The sequence below is a fragment of the Ambystoma mexicanum genome, chromosome 4q (assembly GCF_040938575.1).
Source record: "Ambystoma mexicanum isolate Mex_15411 chromosome 4q, UKY_AmexF1_1, whole genome shotgun sequence".
NCBI lineage: Eukaryota > Metazoa > Chordata > Amphibia > Caudata > Ambystomatidae > Ambystoma > Ambystoma mexicanum.
In genome coordinates, this window is record NC_090928.1 from 629,630,303 (window position 1) to 629,651,535 (window position 21,233).

The 21,233-nt window shown below is 47.0% G+C and overlaps 1 protein-coding gene across 1 annotated transcript in view; it reads left to right on the forward strand.

Moving 5' to 3' along the window:
- The window catches only part of LOC138467883 (uncharacterized), a 232,962-nt gene that overhangs the window by 46,731 nt on the left and 164,998 nt on the right, over positions 1–21,233 (forward strand). Inside the window, exon 3 of the mRNA XM_069608181.1 lies at positions 4,476–4,623. Coding sequence (XP_069464282.1) covers positions 4,476–4,623 — 148 coding nt within the window. The remainder of the gene's footprint in view (positions 1–4,475; positions 4,624–21,233) is intronic.

A 21,233-nucleotide genomic window follows, 5' to 3' on the forward strand; every position in this document is an offset into this window, starting at 1 on the left:
GCCTACTGTATCGGGATCCTGTGTCGGGGTCCTTTCTCGGCAATTTGATTTTGATCCAGTCCCCTTCTCTTAAGTTGGGCGCTTGCTTCGTCCTTCTTCTTCCATCACTCCACGCTTTCATGCGTTTCTTGTTTCTTTCCATGCGCCAGACTACTTCAGTCATGTCGACTGCTTCATCTTCCCTTACTTTCGCCAGCCATGGAGGAATGAGGGTGGAAGCCGCACTCCTCCCTCTCAACATTTTGAATGGGGATATTTGGGTAATCCCATTTGGTGTGAGTCTGTGAGCCGCTATGGCTTCTTTGGCAGTTTTGAGGGGGTTCATTCCTGACGCTGTTGCCAGTTGGATGGCCCCTTTTATGAACCTGTTTGCCCTCTCCACCAGTCCATTTGCTTGGGGGTGATACAAGGCCGCCTTCTTTTGTTTGATGTTGTTCTTTCTCATAAATGCTTCCATTTCTTTGGATACTAGTTGCACCCCATTGTCCGTGACGACTTCTTTGGGGAGGCCTTCCCTCTGGAAAATTTCAGTGAGTACGTCTATGACCGTCTCTGTGGTTATATTCGGGACAAACACAGCTTCGACCCACTTGGATAAGTAGTCGACTAACACAATGCCATATTTATGTTCCGTTTCCATGGCCTCCAGGGGCCCTATGAAGTCAATGCCCACTTTGGACCATACCGCTTCTGGTATCTCCGTGGGAATGAGAGGCGCTTGTCGGACCTTAAGTCTTTTGTCACTGTTCAGGCATTCATGGCAACGCTCTATCATGGCGCGTATTTCCTGGTCCATAGACGGCCACCAGTAGGCTTCTCTCACCCTGCGGCGAGTCATCGTGTTCCCCAGGTGACCCGCATGGGCCCTGCAGAGTATGGTGCGCCTCATTCCTGTGGGGGGGATGATCTGATCCATTTTCATGATTATTCCCTCCGTTTCTGACAACTCATCCTGCACCTTCCAGTAGGCTCTCATGCCTTCCGGCAGCATTTTCTCATTGGGCCAACCCTCTTTGATCCAATTGCGTATCTTGGCCATGATCGGGTCCTTTCCATCTTCTTCTTCCCAGTGTCTTTCGCTGAGTTCCAGGTAATCTGGGGTCCTTATGTCTGATATGGACGCAACTATGCATTCCCCATGTAGGAAGGTGGTAGCCCTTTCCTTGTTTTCTGGCAGTCTCGACATGCAGTCGGCTTGCGAATTTTTCCAACCCGATATGTGATGGATACTGAACGTGTATTCTTGTAGCTTTGCTGCGATGCGAGCCAACCTGGGCGTGGATGTTTTGGTGCCTCCCGGGCTGAGCATGTGGATGAGCGGCTTGTGATCTGTCACCAGCTTGAATTTTGTGCCCCACACATATGTCCTGAAGTGTTCGACTGCCCATGCGCATGCTAGCATCTCCTTTTCAATCGTCGAGTAATTCTGTTCTGCTTCTGATAGTGCCTTGGACGCAAAGGCCACCACATGTTCGGTGTCACCTCTCCTCTGCGTTAGCACTGCTCCTAATCCGTACGCACTGGCGTCCGTGGTAATGACCGTGTCCCACTCTGGGTTGAAAGGTTGCAGACACGGAGCTTTCATGATATGGCGCTTTATGGTGTCCATTGCCATCTTCTGCGGTTCACTCCACGAAAATTCTGTCCCCTTTTTGAGTAGATCGCGTAGTGGTGACGTGGTTTCCGAAAACTTAGGTATGAATTTCGCGTAGTACTCAGCCAATCCCAGAAATGACCTCACCTCTTCTTTGGTGGCTGGTTCGGGAGCTTTGGTGATAGCTTGCATCAGATTTTCTTTCGGGCTGATCCCCTTTTCCGAAATTTTGTAGCCTAGATATTCCACTTCTTTCACTCCAAACGAGCATTTCTCGTGACGTAAACGCACTCCTGCGTCTTGTAGCTTGTTAAGAACCACTTTGAGGGTGGTATCGTGCGTCTGCTTGTCCTTTGCATAAACTAGTATGTCATCTTGAAAGTATACTACATTTTCGACTTTCCTGAGTAGGACGTCCATCATGCGCTGAAAGGCCGACGCAGCTGACGACAACCCGAAAGGCATTTTCGTGAATTGGAACGTGCCAAAGGGCGTGATGAAAGCTGTGAGGGGTTTCGACTCTTCATGGAGCTGTATCTGATGATATGCATTTCTCATATCAAGCTTCGAGAATATTTTGGCCTCCTTCATTAATAATATGAGTTCGTTTATGCTTGGCAGCGGGTAGTTGTCTGTGACGACTTCTAAATTTAGGCTGCGCAGGTCTATGCATACCCTTAGTTCCTGGGAGTGGGGTTTCTTTATCAGGACTACTGGGCTCAGCCATTCGGACGCTTCGATTTCCTCTATCACTCCTTCCCTCTTCATTTTGTCCAGCTGTTGTCTCAGGGTGTCCCTTGCTGTGGCCGGTACTGGTCTCACCCTGTGTTTGACAGGGACGGCATTCCTCTTGAGCACGATCTTGTGAATGAAGTTTCTAATGTGTCCCGGCTCCTCCGAGAAAAGTGATGGGTAGTCGCTCTTTACCACTGCTTCGCTCTTCCTCTCGACTGATAGGACTTGATCTTCTGTGCTGGGATCCAGTCTGATTTTTAACTTGTCTTGATCATCCCAGCCCAATACTGCCGGCCCTTCATGGCTAAAGTAAATTCTGGTGATGGTTTCCCTTCCTTTGAATTCAACTTTACCGTTGATGTACCCTAAGAGTTCGACCGAGGCCCCACCGAACACTGTGGGCTTGTGTCGTGTGGTGAGCACTTCCACTTTCTCTTTACCCACCATGTCTTTATAAGTCTGAAGGGGTAGGATTGTGAGGTCTGACCCGGAATCTGCCATGACCCGCGTCTCTTTTCCATCGATTTTGATGACGCAGTGAGGCTTCTCTCTCCGGGCTCGGGTGCTGTTCACCATTATGACCGTGGGTGTCCGCTCCTCTTCTGACGAGGATTCGCCATCTTTCGTGTGATCCGTAGTGAGGCTCGCTACTTTCTTGTTCCTCCACCTACACACAGTCGAGAAATGTCCTATGCGTCTGCAAATTGAACACTCCTTGTCTCTGGCTGGGCATTCTCTGTCATAGGCCAGGTGTTTTGTGCTGGAGCACCTATGACACTTGAGAGGTTCCCTCTTGCTGTTTCTTGACTCTCTCGTGTCTGGTGCAGATTTCTCCTTTCTAGGACGGAATCCAACTGCTTGTATTTCAGTGGGGACTTGGGCTCCTGTAAACTCTTTCCTTCTCCCCGCGGTTTCTTCTACCGCTCTGGCAATTTCCACAGCTTTTTCTAATTGCAATTCTTTTTCTAGGATGAACTTATCCTGGACTTTGCGACTGTTGGTATGGACGAGTAGCATGTCGCAAATGCGGTTTTCCGCTTCGGTACCGAAATTACACAAGGCTGCTAGTTCCCTTAACTTCGTGACGTAGTCATCGACAGGTTCGGACTGCTCCTGTTTCCGAGTGTAGAACCTTATTCTATGGAGTACCGTGTTCTCTTTGCTTGCGAACCGCTTAACGATTCTCCTCACGGCCTCCATGAACACGTCGTCATCGTCGTCATTAACTGGTATCGGGGTAAGGCCTTCAAAAATTCTTTGCCCTTCCACCCCTAAGGCATTTAGCAACATGGCCCTGCGTCTCACCGCTGAAAATCCAGATCCGCCCATTGCCTCCACGTAGGTCGTGAACAGGGGCTGCCATTGTGGCCAAGGAATGGCAGGCCTACCTGGTGTCTGTAGAAAGGGTGGTGGCGGTGTGGCTCCCTGCATGTTTCTGCGTGGGTTGTTGTTGTGGTCCTCGTCGCCAATTTATGTAGTATAACACGCCTGAATGAAGACAGGATACAGGCAGGCTTTTGTACAGGACTTTATTCCTCACAGGTCTGTGTAAAAGAAGACACACAAATATGTCCTGGATCAACGGGGCCAAAGTGGCCAACAAAGGTTTGTGTGCCGTGATCAGTAAAGAGTCTTTATCTCTCTTAAATCTCCCGTACTCGGAGGAGCCGGGAAGACGCTGCTGGGCGCGTCCTCAGCTCGTCCCCCGTGTGCCGCGTAGCGCGCGGGGGCGGAGCTCGTCGCGCGAGCGAGATCTCGCGAGAGCGGTGCTCTCGCGATACCTCTACAGAGGTGTTTTATAAAAATGCGGACGAGCATGGGTACAACTTTAAAACGAGAGTGCCACCAGCGGGGTTTCATGTCAGCTCCCTTCTCGCTGACGCCTCACTATAATAAGAAACCAATCAAAACTAATTCGCTGCAGATTTCCAGAACCGGAATGAGAGATATCGCGGCGACAACAACATCATTTCCCCCGCCCCCCACACCTGTATCACCTTCTCTTTTTGTTCCAGGTTATCAAAGCATCTGTTGATCGCTTACTACCATTAACATATATTGTAAAACTTGAACATATTGAATATAGCATCTGCTCGAATATTGTATTTATTGACCTCACTCATTGCTGTGTTTCTGTCTGATTTAGGTGTATTTTTGCAAACCGTGGGAAATCTCTCAAACAAATACAACACAGAATTTACTCCCGCAGGCTGGACCTTTGGCCTTAACTGGAATACCATATTCATCTGGCAGTTTCTTTGGTTTGGATATGCACTCTCCAACTTATGTAGAAGGTATTTATTGCTGTTCCTTTTTCTTATAAGTCTGAATATTACTTCCACATGCCAACCAAACTGGCATGGCTCGGAAGACTGTTTATGCCTTCTGCACTAGCCTTGCATTTCTTTTTGCCTCACTTTTCAGCCCGCTATTTATGATTCGTTGTATCACCACAATCCTTATTTATTTTTTGTTCTCAGTATTCTTTCGAAACAAACACTATCAGTCTCTTATTATAAAGTGAGGTTAGGGATTATAAGTGTGAAAGGTTTTTAGAATGAAACAAACATGTTAATGCCAGGTGTCAAACCGCCACCAGGATCAACAGACCACACTGCTCTCTCTAGGTTATTTCCAAAGGTTTGATTTAACAAAGTAAGAACATACTGCCATGTCTTCCAACAGAACAAATCCCTAAATCGCTGCTTTAGAGGTTAGTGTAAAGGGTTCTTGTGAGATATGGGCTGGACGGTCATAGTTCACTCAATTTCTCATCTTGGGCTCCAGGGGTGAGATGGTCACTGTCCGTGACTCATTTAAATCGCTAGCTGCAGGTTTCCCTGGCGATGCTGCACATTCCCTGCTAAGTCCTTCTCTGTGGTCTTTACCAATCCAGAGGAGAGGTCAAGGACTACCCAGTTCCAGAGAAGGTCTTCAAGGGGTAGGTAGAGTTCTGAGGTTTCTCGTAGGTCTAGTTCCAGTAGGACCATCCACACTTTGGTTCATCTGTTTCGGATCTTCTGGGAAGGAGGCCTTTAGTTCAGCAGAGTGTGGCTGGTTAACAGGTACAGTCTAGAGTGCCTCTACCTGTATGAGTCCCTTAGCATCTTGGCTGGTCTTGTCCTCCTCGTCACAATGCCACATGCCCATACCTCCTCACACCATGGTCTCATCCCCTTTAGATTGGTTACTCAACCCTAGCCTAGTCCCTCTCCTTTTGGGTTCTACTCCTGTTCATGTCTTCCGCCTCTTCCTGATATTTTCACCTCCTCCTGCTGTTCTTTCCCCATCTCTAATCAGCCTACTGAAATGTTTTGGCCGCCCACCTATTTGTCTCTGGCTGCTTGCACTGCCTACTAGTGTTTCACTTCCTCCTTCCACCACTTGATGCTAGTGCACCTTCTATTTAGCTTCTCCTCACCCGCCTTGTCTGTGCTACATTCCACCTCCTAATGTTATACCATCCAAATTGCTCAGACTCCTCCTTCATTTTAACACTTTCCTGCTTATGTTCTCGAACTTCCTTCTTCCTCTTCTTGGCCTCTTTCTTGATTCTGTAAGCCTCCTCCACTAACACTCTGCTCTCCTCCCTCAATTCCCCAACCTCCTCCATAAAGTCACTCACCTCCTCCCGGAGTTCTTCAACCTACTCCAACAGTGTCCCCATTTCCTCTGACAATTATCTCTCAATTTTCTCCAATTCCCCAGATGTTCCTTTTCCTCCAGTGCTTCTACCCCATCTCCTCATGCAACTCTCTTGATGGCCCCTCCTTCAACCACTTCTGACAATTCTCCTGATGTAACCTCCTCCATTTCAAATCTCTTCCCACCAACCTTCTCCAGCAAGTCTCCTGAAATTCTCTCCTCCAATCTTGGTCATCCCTCATCCTCCCAACAAAATTCTCTCCAACCTCCTTCTCCTCCTAGATGTTACTAGCTCTCCACCACACTCTGCTCCTCCGTCTCTTCTTCCTTTCCTTTGCCAACTCTCTCCAAATGCAGTCTGTCCTCCACTCAAACAAACTTCACTCAGACTAGCGTTCATTTTATAGGGTCTCAAACCCGTCTCCCGAGCTCACTCAGTGATGGTCTGCAGCTTTGACCCAAGGGGAGGGCTCTGCTGGGAATATCTTGGGTTTCCTCCTTCTCCTGGGGGTTTCTAATGGCACAGACGCTATAAAAGGCGGGTGGCCGTTTTTCATTTCAATAATCTGCCCTGCCTGTCCCTGCCTGCGGTTACCTAAAACTCTTACTCCTGCAATCTCTTTTCCCTTCTTGGGATTACATAGCTACTAAGCGTCTCTCTGAGCATTGGAGCAGTTGCAAGAAAGATTCTTGCATGTTTACAAGTGTCCTTGTGTTTTCCTGGAAACGCAGATCCAGCTGCATATGCGACAACACTCAAAACATAGTGTTCTCCTCTTACGGAAGTCCATGGATCTGTTATTGGGTCTGTGGATTTTGCAAACCTCAACATTACCAATAGAGTTGCCTGCATGTGCTCCTGATATGCTGCTGCATGGTTAAAGGTTATATAGGTGTAGGTCCTAAAGGGATGAGCGCTCATTTTACAGTAGGGAGGAGGTTGCCCTCTTTCTACCTCTCCCACCCTGGGTTTAATCCTAGGAAGTGACTGGCTGCCTGGTTCCCTCTGAGTTCTACAGAGCACCAGGCCCCCCGCCCAGTCCATCCCCCTCCTCGCAATTACATGTGGACTCTCACCCCATGCAATCCCTGGAACTTGCCTTCCTGACTTCCTCTTAGCACTCCCCTAGACCCTGTGGCCCTCTTCCCCCACTCCTCCAACCCCCCTTTCATTTGCATTCTCTACTCTTTTCCCTGCACTTCCCTTCGACCCTAGCACTTCACACTTTGCCCTACCAGCATTCCCTTCCACCCCACCCCCCTCGCACTTCTTGTTACTGCCACAAGGCCTAGTAGGGCCGTTATCTTTCTCCCTTGCCCCCCCCTTTTTTTCTTGTGGCGCCCTGAAACACCATTTGTGTATAGGCACCTTACAAATGTCCATTAAATAAAATAAAGGGTGGTTCCTTGCAAGGACTGTGGTTTGAGCTGAACAACCTGTTCGGAAAAGAGGGATTCTGGGAGATGGAGTGCTACAATGACTGACCCACCCATGATATGTAAAGGGGACGCAGTGAAACCCTTCAGGGGTCCGTTCTATATCTTCTCTGAGGTCACCATCCTGGTGCCTACGGGTGTCCCTGACCCCTAACGCCACTGGCCTGCCGGCCCCCAGGTCTAGTTAGGGAACTTTGTCACGCAGGTCATGAGGAATTTAATCTAAGCTACATTTTTTTCTTACAGAGGATTTGCAAAGTTGCCACGTTTCATAAGCGTCTTTCTCTACTGTTTTATGTTAAATTACAGAAACGCTCGCCATCTGTGGCAAAGTTATCTATACTCCACTCAATTCAACAAATATCGTTGACGATGTGTTCTGGCCTCGGGGGATATATGTTTTATTTGTATTTATACTTGATTTTTTTTATAGTGCTTTTGCCAAATTTGTTTACAACATAATAGTACAATTAATTGAAAAGTGCAGAATTCTCAAAGCAATACATAGTTTATGGTGTTTTTAGGACAAGAGCAGAATAGAGAGAGCAGGGGAGGATCTAATGGACTGAGGCAAAGAATTCGTGTTTGCATACAGGAAGTGAAATGGAGTGAAAACGAGACTGAGCGCATTGGGGGTTAGGAACAGCAAGGAGAAATTGAGTTTGAGACCTTAAATGGGTATTTATTGAGCACATACCAAGCTACAGGGAAGCAACGGAGTGCTCTGCAAGTCATACGGTGGGGGGGGGGGGCGAGTACACACCGAGGGAAGCAAATTGCAAGGGATAATACAAGGGAGCGGGCAGCAAAGGGGGAAGAGGGAGGGTGGGCAATTTGGCAGGAAGGGATGTACATGGCAGGAAAACAAGAGGCCGCAGATCGCCCAGACACTGTTTAGGTGGAGAGTGGAGGGGGTGTGGACCTAGGTGTTGGGAGGAGCCATTCCTTGAAGAGAAGGGTATAGAGCATCTTCCTGAAATGTAGAAATGAGGGGGCAAGTCTTCGAGTCTGAGCTAATATGTAAGGTGAAGCATGGTCATGGATGCATTTGAAAAGGGTGCTAAGAAAAAGGAAGGGCAGGCGTGAATCAAAAGAGAGCCAGGGCATTGAGAGAAGAGAAGAGGAAATTGAAGTATGAGGGGAAAGATCAAAGATAATATACATTTCAGAATTAAAGACAGAGAAGAATGACAAATAGAGCAGAACAATAATAAAGATGGGAAAGGAAAAGAGGGAAAATTAGTAATTTAATGGCATGGAACTATAGAAAAGAAAAAGATTTCACTATATTGTAAGAAATGATAGGAACAGGAGATTTTAGAGATGTGAAGAGAGAAAAGAAAGAGAAGGATCGAAGAACATGCTTAGATTGTGAGCAGGAATGGAAAGGACAGAAGGAGGGAAAGAGAGGACTTCAAAAAACAATGGGGGGAAGGGATTGTTGAAGCAGGAAAAAACAGAACCCAATTTTTGAAGCATCAAGATGAAGAAAGCGAGAATGCATCCACTCATGGATAGCCAGCAAGCAGGAGGTAAGAGTAGAGTGGAGAAGGAGCAGGAGGTGAAGGAAACCAAGATCTGGGAATCATCGACATAGATGGGACGAGGAAGACTTCTTTCTGTGTGCCGTGTGCTTTTATGTGCAGCTTTCATCAGGAGCAAACATCACACTTTCCACATGTGTAGGTTCTTCACCATATATGCTGTGGTATCTCCTAGGTTTTTCATATTGGTGGTGTCTTGCACAATGGTCCTTTCAATATAGCAAAACAACAGTAGACTAACTTTGCTGAAAATTTTGGGGGGGACATGACAACTGAAGGAAATGGGTGGGGTGAAGGGAGTGCGGATGGTGGCTCTGTGGGAACTTCTTCGGCCAAATAGTTAAAAAGAAATTGGTCGAATGGTAGATTTGACCGAATTTGGTCACCACTATTAGTTTGAAGCCGAAGATACTGAAATGTTTGGCCTTGGCGGTTGCAGGGGTCCCCCCGGCTTCCTCAGCATTGGTGGCAGGGGACTCAACAAAAAAAAGAAAAGGGACGCTGCAGCGTCAGATCTGGCCCGCGTTAAAGGGGTGGATCTGACGCTACAGGTTACAGGCGAGGCAGCGGATGGAGAAAGGTAAGTTGGGGGGTTTATTGGTGTACTGGCGGTTTGAGGGGACATGGGTTTGGTTTTTTGTACCAAGGTAAGAATGTATTTGCAGCGGAAATGACTATGGTTAATTCCGCTGTGATTTTGTACGTCACTCAAACAACCTAAATCCCTGAGGGATAACACTAAACTACTACACCACAAGAGTCCATTGCTGATGCTCTGTAAAAACTTTCATAAAACTGGTGGCATATTTTTAAAATTCAATTGGGCCCCTAAATGTCTTCAGCCGGCCTGCCATGTACCCAGTAACACAACATAACATTCGCAAACTTAATTCCACTAGAACATACAAACAATGCATTATTTATCATTCATTCAGACACAAAAGTCAACACGCATATGCTTGCACACACTCTCCCTGCACCTCTACTGACATACACTGTGTGCACACAACATTTATATGTACAGTTACAATAACACATGGAAACAGTGGTGCAACGTCCATTGATCAGACCAGACTTTATCACCCCCTGGTAACGTGACATTTTGGGCTACGTTTACTTGACCTAGCTGAACTATAAAGGCATGGCTGAAAGGACCAAATTCACTTGAATGTCAGCAATTTGCCTGATTTTTCCTTTCATTCAAAGGCAGTAACCATTGTTTAATGCAGCGCAGTGGGTGACCAAGTATAATTGGTATAGATTTTTAAATTCCATACATCTCCAAACTTGGGTTCTGCACAGCACCTTATATGTCTATGTGCTGATAGGTTTATTTCTACAAGATTCTGACTGGTTAAAATTAAGGTATGTTTTCCTGTGTGCAAATGGCTCCAAGCAGTGGAGTACTGAGCGGGAGAGTCGCAAGGGGGTGGTCAAGCTGCCCCCCGTAGCTCTTTTAAGAGCCTGACTGGGACATTTGTCATTGGGACACTTCTCCCTTTCGGCACCTCAAAGAGGGTACCCAACGGCAAAAGTGTCCCACTGGCAGGGCAATGTGTGCTGAGCAATTCCTGCTGAGCACGCTCATTGTCCTGGCAGCAGGACACCTTATCCGTTCCGAATGGTAGAGGTGTCCCACTGCCAGGACAATGTCCCAAGGAGCTCCAGGCAGCAGAGGGTCCTCACGGTGCTCTGTATCAACTCAGTATTACAATGTGAGCCATTAGGCACTGACGGGAGGGAGGGGGGGTACTATTAGCAGGGACTTTTGTCCCTTTAGAAATGGGAATGTGAGGGAGTGATCAGAGGCGAAACGGGTGCATAATGCTGCATGCTTTATGAAATAATGACAATGGCTTTAAAACCCAAGGAGCAGTGCTTAATTTGTGCCGGTGTTTGCCGGTCCCCAACACCGGCACTCTTTTTTGGGCACCGGAACACTAGTGGCTGGGCCGAAATCATGACGAGGCCCTGGGGGCCGGTTCCTGAAGCCCAGGCATGGGCTTCAGGAACCGGCCCCCAGGGCCTTGCCGGACGCGGGACACCTACGTTGCAAAGGATCTGTAATTTACCGATCCTTTGCGGCCCCGCAGGCGCCTGCCCTCTGCATTCATCAAAAAAGGTAACACTGAAGTGTTACCTTTCTTTAATGAATGCGGCAGGCCACGACACCATGGCGCCAGCAGACGGTGTTACAAAACACGGGGAGGGAGCGGCAGGGCTGGGCGGGGCTGCCTCAAACCGGCCTGCTCCCTCCCAGTGATTTGTGTCTGTCTCACAGCAGAAGCTGCGTGAGCTCCCCGAGCAACGAGTTCCAAGATGCAGCCATTATCAACGGAAGCATTCTCCCAAACAGGTCAGTAGGTTTCAAAAAACCTATCACAGCACCTAGAGCAAATGGGCATCATTTGTAAATACAATTTCAGTCACACTTGTATACGTGTGTTCCACAATCTTGGGATGGGAGTCCAAAGACACAATGCGCCCGCTCTCATCTCCCCTCCTCTCAAAAGGAAAACAATTCGACCAACAAGCCTCCAATAACCCCCCCTCCCCCAAACTCATCCAGTCCCATCTCCTTTCTACTTGTAGGTCTCGGCAGAAAAGATGAGTCGCTTTATAGTTAAGCTGAAAGATGTGCCTGAGGCTTCATTTACGGTTCCCAACCTTTTTACAACAACATGCGGCGGGGCTGGTAAATGTTGAACTCAATCGGGCTGTCTTTGTAGGAGTCTCCAGGCTAGGAGGTTTGGAGGTGGGGAGCGGGGACGCGAGGATAAATCACGCAAGGGGCCCATGTTTTTTCTTGTTTTTTCTTTTACTTGAAAGAATTAGGCTGTTTTGTTCTTGTCGGCTGACGGTGGCTATGTACGCACAGTTTAACACCTTTGACATGACTTATTACTGGGGGGCAGACTGCTTAGATGTTATTGCTTCCAGGAGTTAGAATTTACTATCAGTGCACCCGGATTGAATGCATGAGTCTGGGTCGGCGCCCTCGGCCCGGGTTGCGCTTGTGTGTGGTCCGTGGATGCGGGGTATCTGTAATAACAGCCCACTGATTACGTTAGGAAGGGGTTATTATTATTAACGAACGCCTTAACAACTTGTGGACGGGGACAGGGTGTCATGAGTCTTTTCTCTTCCGAAAACAACTTGGTGAGGGCGAGACCAGGGTAGGGGGCAGTCTGTGGGCCACACATAACACAAAGAGCCACATCAGTATGCAGTGGTTGAGGGGCGGGCTTGGGCAAGGGGCGGGGCAGCATAGTTCATCTGAGTGTACCGGTTTTAGCAGGGAATTTAAAACTCACTCACTGTCTGTAGGTACTCAAGCCCTTCGGGTCTTCACGTGCGCATTTTCTTGCACTGCCACTAATATTAATAAACAGCTTTACAGTGCTTTGTGAGTTGCTTTAGAATGCTAAGCGCTTTAAGCAGACGCATTTTGTCCAGTCGAGATGTTAATAAGTGCAGAGCACGTTCCAGTTGGCACGTGCTAGAGAACTGCCACTTAACGCTAGCGGCTTGATACACTTTAATTTGCTGTCGAGGCACTGTAACTCGCACCTTCAACCTCCAGCGCACCCCACCGCCCCCCCCCCAAAGGTCTTTGCTGCTGCACCATGTACCTAAGGGAAGCAGTCCCACTCCGCTCCCTCCATAAAAAATGTCCGGGATGACTCGGGATGGAGGAACGGCAGCACATGGTGCTGCAGACACAGGAAGCGGCCCAGTGTGCGGAAGAAAGTGTTTGGGGTGTGTGCAAAGGACTGGACTTCAATGTGTAAGTCCAAGAGAGCCGTCGAGCGCCAGCACCCCTGGGGCTCAAGGGGCGGGAGGTGTGAGGCAGCCTGGCTTTCATGTCCCTGGTCACCTTTTAGGCAGCCCTCTCTGATGTGCCCTGGCCTCCCCTCCGGCTCCTGCCAGCGAGGGGCTGCCATTCTACAAGCCGGGGGCAGTGCAGACAGCTTGAGACCCCGGTGACAGAGAAGGCAGAGCTGCTCCGGCCCCCGTGCTCACACCCCACGCCTGACAGCATCACCATGGTAGCTGCAGCATGCACGCTGGTCCTGCTCTGCGCCCTCTGCCTGGCCAGCGCCTTCACCCCATAGGAGGTCAGGGACGCCCTGCTGCACAAGCTGGGGCTGCCCGAGGTGCCCAGGATCCAGAAGAGGGACCTGCAGCGCCTGCTCATCCCGGATCACTTCAAGAAGACCAAATACACGGATATGCTGCGGCGGGCATGGTTAGTGGATTGGAGCAGGATGTTTGTTTGCATGTATGAGGTAGTGCTCAGAGTATGGGATGTCCTGTGAGTGCACTGCTTTCCCTATTTTGCCAACCTCTGAAGCCTGAAAGTAGATGAATGCAGGCTTGGCATGTGCCAACTTTGCACCAGACCTAGATGAACTTAACTGGTCTGCTGTTAAATCTCAGTTAGTAGTTTAATGGTATCCACTACAGAATAATTACTCATTTTACTATAGCCTATATGATAGCTCAGTCGGTTGAGTGCTCGCTGCTGCGATGTGTGTGTGATCTGCAGGTTGCAGCTTCGAATCCCCAGCAAGGCCATCTCAGCCTTTCATCCTTCTTAGGTCGATAAATGAGTACCAACACAGGTACTCACACCATTACCCAGCTATTGCCATTTTATGGCCAGGTACCACCATTATGGCAGTACCTGGCAAATGTCTATCCCACTGAACTGACGCGGGCCGCCCACGCTGCTGGCGTTGCTCGCTGGCTCCGGGGCCGGCATTATGGGGCCAAGATTTTTTGGGCACTGGCACTTATTTTTCTACAAATTAAGCACTGCCAAGGAGGATTTGTTAGGCTCATATTAATCTGCATGATGCTATTGTGACTTTGCCTGCAGACTGGGGAGAATGAAACTAAAGCCATACTCCCATTGCTCAACATATTTCTATCACAATGTATATAGTCTATGGTTAGTTTACTATGAAAGGCTATTTTATTTTGTAATGTGGTTTGCTTCCAATGCATTGCTATACATAATTATATGTTATATGTATTATATAAATAATAAGAACATGAAATGTAAAGCAAAACCTTAATAAATATCTATATCAACTAAGCCTGGAAAGATGTGCACAGTCGCTTAAATTGTCCACATCCCAGTTTCACTATTTAACCAAGTATGTGATCCTGCCCAAATTATTTAATCACATCATGCCTTATCGGCAGCTCTGTAAGTGATTTTGATTCACTTCAAAGCGTATGTTAATGTCCCATGCTATTATAATGGAAAAGCCTAATGACTATAGATTTGCTCCACATATAACAATAGTGCAATTTAGGTATTTTGGACCACAAAGTAATTTGTCACTTGGTTTATTTATGGCAACTTATTCTAAAGTCACTCCCATGGTGCCTCCAAGTATCAAAGACTGATGATCATGCGCCTTGCAATGTCCTTTTCTGTAAAGTCACTTCTGTTGGTGCAATCCATATGCTAATTAGGAGGTTTGCATGTATTTTGCCTCCGAGGGCTTGGACAGAGCTCCCCAACAAACATACACAAACACAATGAAAAAAAAAATTATTTTGAAAAAGTACTTCTGCTCTGCTTTCAAATGCCGCCCAGGCCACATCTCATGTTACACCGTCCTAACCTCTTTGCACTCATGCGCCTCCAGACAGAAACCAGGAAGCTGAATGAGCTTCCTAGTTCCTGTCTGTGTGTCGCACAAACACAAAGCCGGAATGCGATGCTCTGTGCCGCTGGCCCCCGGAAGTGCTGCTGCTAGCGTGACAGCAGAGGCACCAGGCCCTGCAGCACCCAGTTCAGCACCCTGGCTGCTGACCGTGAGTCAGGCCAGCCAGGGTGAGGGACTGAGCCATGCAGGGCATTCCAGCCCTGAATGTGTTGCAGTGCGGCTGCCAGGCATCTCAGCATTATGTAATGAGACAGTGCAAGCCTTGCTGGGCGCCCCAGCTGGGCTCGGGCTGTCCAATTACATAATTGTTGATTGCGGCCCCCCTGCCCTCCCTCCAAAAGATGGGGGGGACAGAAAGGCATGCCACAGAAGTTGGGAGGGACAAAAACCCCTGCCTCCCACCCCTATAATTACGCCCATGCAAAACAACAATCTAATGTGTGGTCTGTTTGCCAGTTTCAGTGCATTGTTCATCACCCAATGTCTTGAACGCAGCCTCTTACATCTGGATTTTCTGTTGCTTAACTCCGTAAGTGCAAAGGACGAGTATGCTCGTCCTTTTTGCATAGACTTGCATAATAGCCTGGCACTTAGCTTTTCAGTTGTATATCTGGCCACCGAGGAGGATCATACCCCGTAGGCATCTCTGCCAGGTCATTGAGCGTGACTCTTTATGTTAAAGATGTGGGTTTGAGGGCAGACTTCACATGCTATTTGTTTTTGTTGTCTATGTTTGATTCTAAGGGTTTCTCTGCTGTCTGTATGTGACTGTGTTCTTTATTATAATTAAATATTGCTTTCATGGATGAATGTTAGTGTTCATTGTCATAAAAGGGGAGCATTGAAATCCAAACAATTTTGTAACAATTTCAATTCTTGCAAAATAGAAATACTTAAGTATTTCACCTTATGCTATTAAATGTTACATCCAAATGGTGTTCCACGTCTTTTTTTCACAGATTTTTGCCACACAGGTCTTTCCCATACAGCCTCTTTCACTACTGCTCACCACTTGTTCCAATCCTCCCTGCTTTTTCGAACTGGTGCCCCTGCCCCCTTCTACACCTCCGTCCCAGACCTTCACCCCACACATTCTTACATCACACCACCACTGTTGCCCCTTTGCTCCGCTCCACTTCTGTCTCTTCCTCACGCCATGCCTTCCTGGCTCCCTTTCCCACATCGCCTTCCTGCACACCCCTGCTCACCTCCGGACTCCTAGCCAGATGCCCCAACCCCGCTACCTTTGCCTCATGGTAAAGACCCACGGTGCAACAGCTTTTGTGAAAAGACCTACGCTGCGAATGCGGAACGGTTAAGACACATCACCCAAAATTGTGAGCACTCCATGCATCAAGGTCTTTGTGGACTGGGTAGTTGACAAGTTCATTGCTCGTCCCTGACATTGAGGCTGCCCGAATCCTGGCTGCACTGATCAGCCCTTCTCTGAGGTTGTCCAATTGAGCATAGTTAAACTGGGCAATAATAATGCTTATCAGCACAGAGCTTAGAAGTCAGAGGAATCTTGCAAGAAGAGCCATAGAAAATCAGGATGTGTGTTATCAGGGGCGTTGCTAGGGGGGGGCCAAGGGGGCTATAGCCCCTGATCTTTTGGTTGTAGCCCCGGATAGAATCTCAGGAGCTACAGCCAAAAGACTAGCTAGCCCCCAGTCCCAACAGTTCCGACATCAGCTTAGCCCCTGGTCTTTTCCAGACCTAGCAACTCCCCTGTGTGTTATTCTTACTATATCTTTATTCTAACACAAGAGCACCGCTCCAGGAAAATGGGCTTGTGCATTTCATACTGCCTAGACATAAGCCAGCATCAGGATACCGTATTAAAATTATATTTTGACAAATGTGCAAGCAGAAGCAACGACTTTTTATGCCATATGTCCAAACCTGTACCACAACTTGGCCCATATGCATTTCAGGCATACATATCTAACAGACACGAGTAGTAAGTATACCACGCTCCCCTAGGTTTGGCAGGCTTACTCTCCAGAGATGAGAATCGGCAGCAGAAACGTCCCAAAACGCAGTACAGTAATTACCAAAAGTAAAAGCAATGTCCAAGCAGTGTCTTCCAAAGATACAGTCCTCGACTACAAACACAATGATAAAAAAAAAAACACTAACACTCAGCCCTGCAGAGGAAATACACCGTACTTGCAGGCTGATGAGCTAGCTTCTTTGGAAGTTCTGAAAATGTCTTTGGACAAGGTAGGCGAGTGGGAATCTACTAGGTCCTTAAAGCTCAAGGTAAGGCAAGGGGATCACTGTGCCTATGATGCCTGCTAATGTTACCCCACGCATACGTTCTCTACTTGAGCTTTTTGTAGCCATCTTGACTGCATTAAGTAGGTATTCACACAGGGTTGAATTGGTTTTTAAAGCTATGGGAAGAGAAGATTCAGGCCAGATGCATGCAAGTTGTCAAGCAGCTGGAAGATCATCAATCACAGCATGGATGGCTTTGAACCAGGTAGATGGATCCACTTTCTTGGGCAGCTCGGCAGGCATAGTGGTAGCACAAAGCTCAGAAGGCAGTCAAGTGCATGAAGCAGTGTCACAGTACAATTTCAGGTTCATATGGATCCGTTTTATTAAACGTCTTCAAGTCTTGTCTGGCAATAGCATGTGCCAATTGTAATGCTGCTAAAGCTCAGGGTTCGGAGGTTACCTTCAGGGAACCACAGCTAGCTGGAGCTCTCTCCTCCAACTTTCCCCTCATGCTAAATTGCAATGAGGCTTCTCCAGGCACACAGTCTTCCTCCTGGTCAATAGGTGTCCTGTCTCTTTGTCCTCAACTGCATGCGAGCTCCACATTTCATCCAGGTGATGTATTGTATCTTAGGGCAGCCCCAGGGAAGTTAGGGGAAGGGTGTCTCTCCCTCCTTGGACCAAGTGTATTTACCTCTAAGGGAAGGGACTATGAACTGCCAACTGCATCAACAAACACCATGAGAATGGAGGCTTCTACTCAATTTAAGGCTGAATGCTGGATGAGCATTGGTGACTGCAAAGCCCCCTGCTAAATTCCACTGCGGACATCTCATTTGAGGAGTGCCCTCCCTCTTTTTCACCAATTCCTAGAGTGCCACGCTTGTATGGAGAATCCAAAATGGTGTAAAGGATCTTTCCTGTGCCAGAGGTCCCATGCTGACTTGGCTCTGCCCTTGCCTGGAATCACCCCCCTGCTAACAGGTTACAAGGGTTTGTTATGGCTTCATTCCACTCTATAGAGGTTCCACCTGCAGCATGTTAGTCCGGTGGGAAACTGTCACTTGGGGATCGCATAGGGCTTCCTAGAACTCAAATAATCTGATATCACTTCCAGAGAGGAGAGGCCTTCCCAGAATAGGCACTTTCACCTGAAGATCTAGTAAGTGCAAGGACATTTTCATAACCTTATTCCTGTTAAACACAGGTATGGCTATAACCTTTTTTTAACTAATTATGCCACATTTTCAGAATGTTGCTTTATCTTTCATTTTGCCTTCAATAGAATGTACACAGAGTGCTGGCACACTGCCACCAGGCATGATTGAACATTGAACATACCAATGAGCTTTAACATGAGACTTTGTGAACTGAAATAAAACCCCATTGCTGGCAGGAGGGTTTGGGCCTCATCAGACCTTTCTGGTTAAGATCATACTTCCCTTGGCCCTTACTCTTTAGTACTAATGGGTCAGAGGTGCTAGGCTTCTTTATACCATTAGTCCATCCGCTTAGCATCAATGAGCTCTTAAAAGAAGATGACATGAAAAATGACTGCACAGATTGTCATATGCACATTTGTAGCATGTAACATTTGTATCTGAAACGTGGCATTTCCATTTTACAGCTGTTGGCGTGTCTTTGTATTCTGCACAGCATAAGTATACATGCATCCACTGTCTGTATGTCAGTAATTCTGTTACTCACTCTCTGAGTCAGAAGTCAGCTTGAGTGTAACCACTAACATCACGTTTTAAGATCAGAGCAGATGTAGAAAGTGTGACTGGGGGGATTAGTAAGCTACGCCTCGTCTGTTTCCTACACCCTCCCATTACTGTTTTTTTCCTCCCCACCACCCCTCCAGCACTATCTAAAATGTCGTCAGGCCCAGCATGATAGTCGCTTGTTTTGTTCCTCCCCTCCCTTTCTGCACCCCTCTCCCTCACCTTTTGTTTTTCTCTGGCTGTACCAGAAATGTCGTCAGGCCTAGTACGGTAGTCGCCCGTCTGTTTCCATTTCCTTCCCACTCTGCCCCTCCCTTCCTTATCTATGTCTTAACTCTTGCACTATCTGAAATGTCGTCAGGCCGAGTACAATAGTTAATTTCACATCCTTACTGTTCATGGCCTGTATGAATGTGGTTGTATTTTCCTTTGTTCCCTCCCTTGCCTTGAAGCGCTTTGAAACACATTGTGTATAGGCGCTATATAAATAAACAATCATATCATATAGAAACTGGATATATCAGTGACCAGCTAAAAGACGCGGAGGCAATGCTTCACTGTTTGAAGGATAAAAATACAAAGGCTTTCTGGTGAATAATTAACGCCATGGATGTGTCCCAACAACGTGCTCAAATTAACCGAGTACCCGAGTCTGCCTGGGTGCCACATTTTAGCGGGGTATTTGCAGGATGCCCCGAGGTTCAGTGCACACCCCTTCTTATGGTAGGTAATACTTACGATCTGAAACCCAGAGACTTTGACCATGACAAAGTGTACAAGGTATTAACGAAAATTAGTGCCTCTCGTACACCGGGCCCAAATGGGCTATCTGATATATATTTTTTTAATTCAAAGGTCACTGGGCAATGGTACCATCAACACTCGTTGGGAAGATTTTGACCATGGGAGTGTATCCCGACACTTGCCTATGTGGTCCCAATTTACAAACGAGGGAACAGATCAGACCCTCTTAGTTATCGTCCTATCGCGATTCTGAATGCGGACAGCAAGGTGTTCACGTCAATACTGCTGTCGCATATGTAGTCATGGATGGACGAAACTAAGACTATGTACATTTCACATAGGTTTTTGGAGGAAGATGGGAACCACATTGAATGGTTTTACTGCGAACTGTCTGCAACATTTGGCCTGGTGCGGGAAATATGACAGTATATATGTTGCTTCATTAGATCTCACTGCAGCCTTTGACGCAGTGGATCGGAAACGGTTATGGTCTAAATTACACTCTTGGGGTATCCCAATGGGCCTTGTAAATTAATTATTGGATTATGTTCCAACACATATATTCAGGTACGTTTGAACCATTTTGGGATCTGTCATGAAGTATTCCGAGCACCAGGGGGGGGGTCAGGCAGGGTTACGTTTTAGCACCCTGCTTGTTTAACCTATGCCTGGCGGATTTTTGATGACAACCTGAATCCTGTAGCTTTTTTTTCTTCTAAATTCACGGTGTGCAGTTTTGTTGGTTGGTCTACACGGATGATTATCTCTTGTTTGATTGCACCCTGGTAGGCATCCAACATTTAATTACCACATTTGTGAAGTATGTGGCTCATCATGCTTTGAAGATGAATCCTGATGAAACGAAGATCATTCAGTTTACAAAACGCAGGAACAAGAGTAGATTTCGTTGGCACATTGGGGATGTTGTGGTGCCTAACGTAAATTCAACAATCTATCTGGGGTTGCTGGTCAGTTCTAAGCCCAGTTTGGTATGTTGTCATATGTGGTTTAAAAATCGAGCTTCCAGTTGGCTAGTCAACTGTTTAGGTCGACATCAAATTTGGCAAATTTTCTTTGAAGCCTGCGATTCGGTATTACGACTCTAAAATTGTGCCAAAGCCATTGTGTGAAATTGAGGCCTACTCAATGTGCATGTTGGACTATTTACCCACTCTGGAGGCTAAAATCTAGAGAAGAACCTTAGGATTACTGATCTCTCTCCCTGTTGATGCCATTAGATATGAACTGGGGATTGTTTTGCTAAGAGCTGGAGTACACTGAAGTTTTTTTTTAATCATTGCTGCACAAGGTTTTGTGTACAATTTCTGACTCCTTATGCATGGATTTTAATCATATTTACCATGAACACAGATGCATTTGGATCAAAGCAATTTATGAACTATGTATTAATATTCTTGTTAACATATGTAGTTCTATTTCAGAATTGATGCATTGTTCTTTGTATCGACAGGATTGGATTAATACTTTAGAGTCGATGCATGCATACCCTTCACTAATCACTTCTAAGGGGGGGGTCAAACATAAAAATATGGGAATTATAGCCTTGTTTCTGAGTGTCTATCAGGATAAATTAACCAGGTCTATTTTCGTTCAATTTCGAAGCAAATCCTCGTGAGATATGGCATGATACCTCAGTCTCATGCCGTTTCTGTAATCGGGTTGCACAGTGTGAAAAATGTAAACTTTGGTTGATAGGATGCACGGCATGAACAGGCGTGCGATCTCTGTATAAAAAATCAATTCAAGTCTGGTGATGAGGATAATCAGGTATGGTCGACCTGTTGGACGGACGTACCACCACTACTGTTATTTCAGTTACAGGATTTATTAAAGCATTGAAACTAGATGTGCTTTCTGATTCGGGTGGAAATTGATGTTTTCC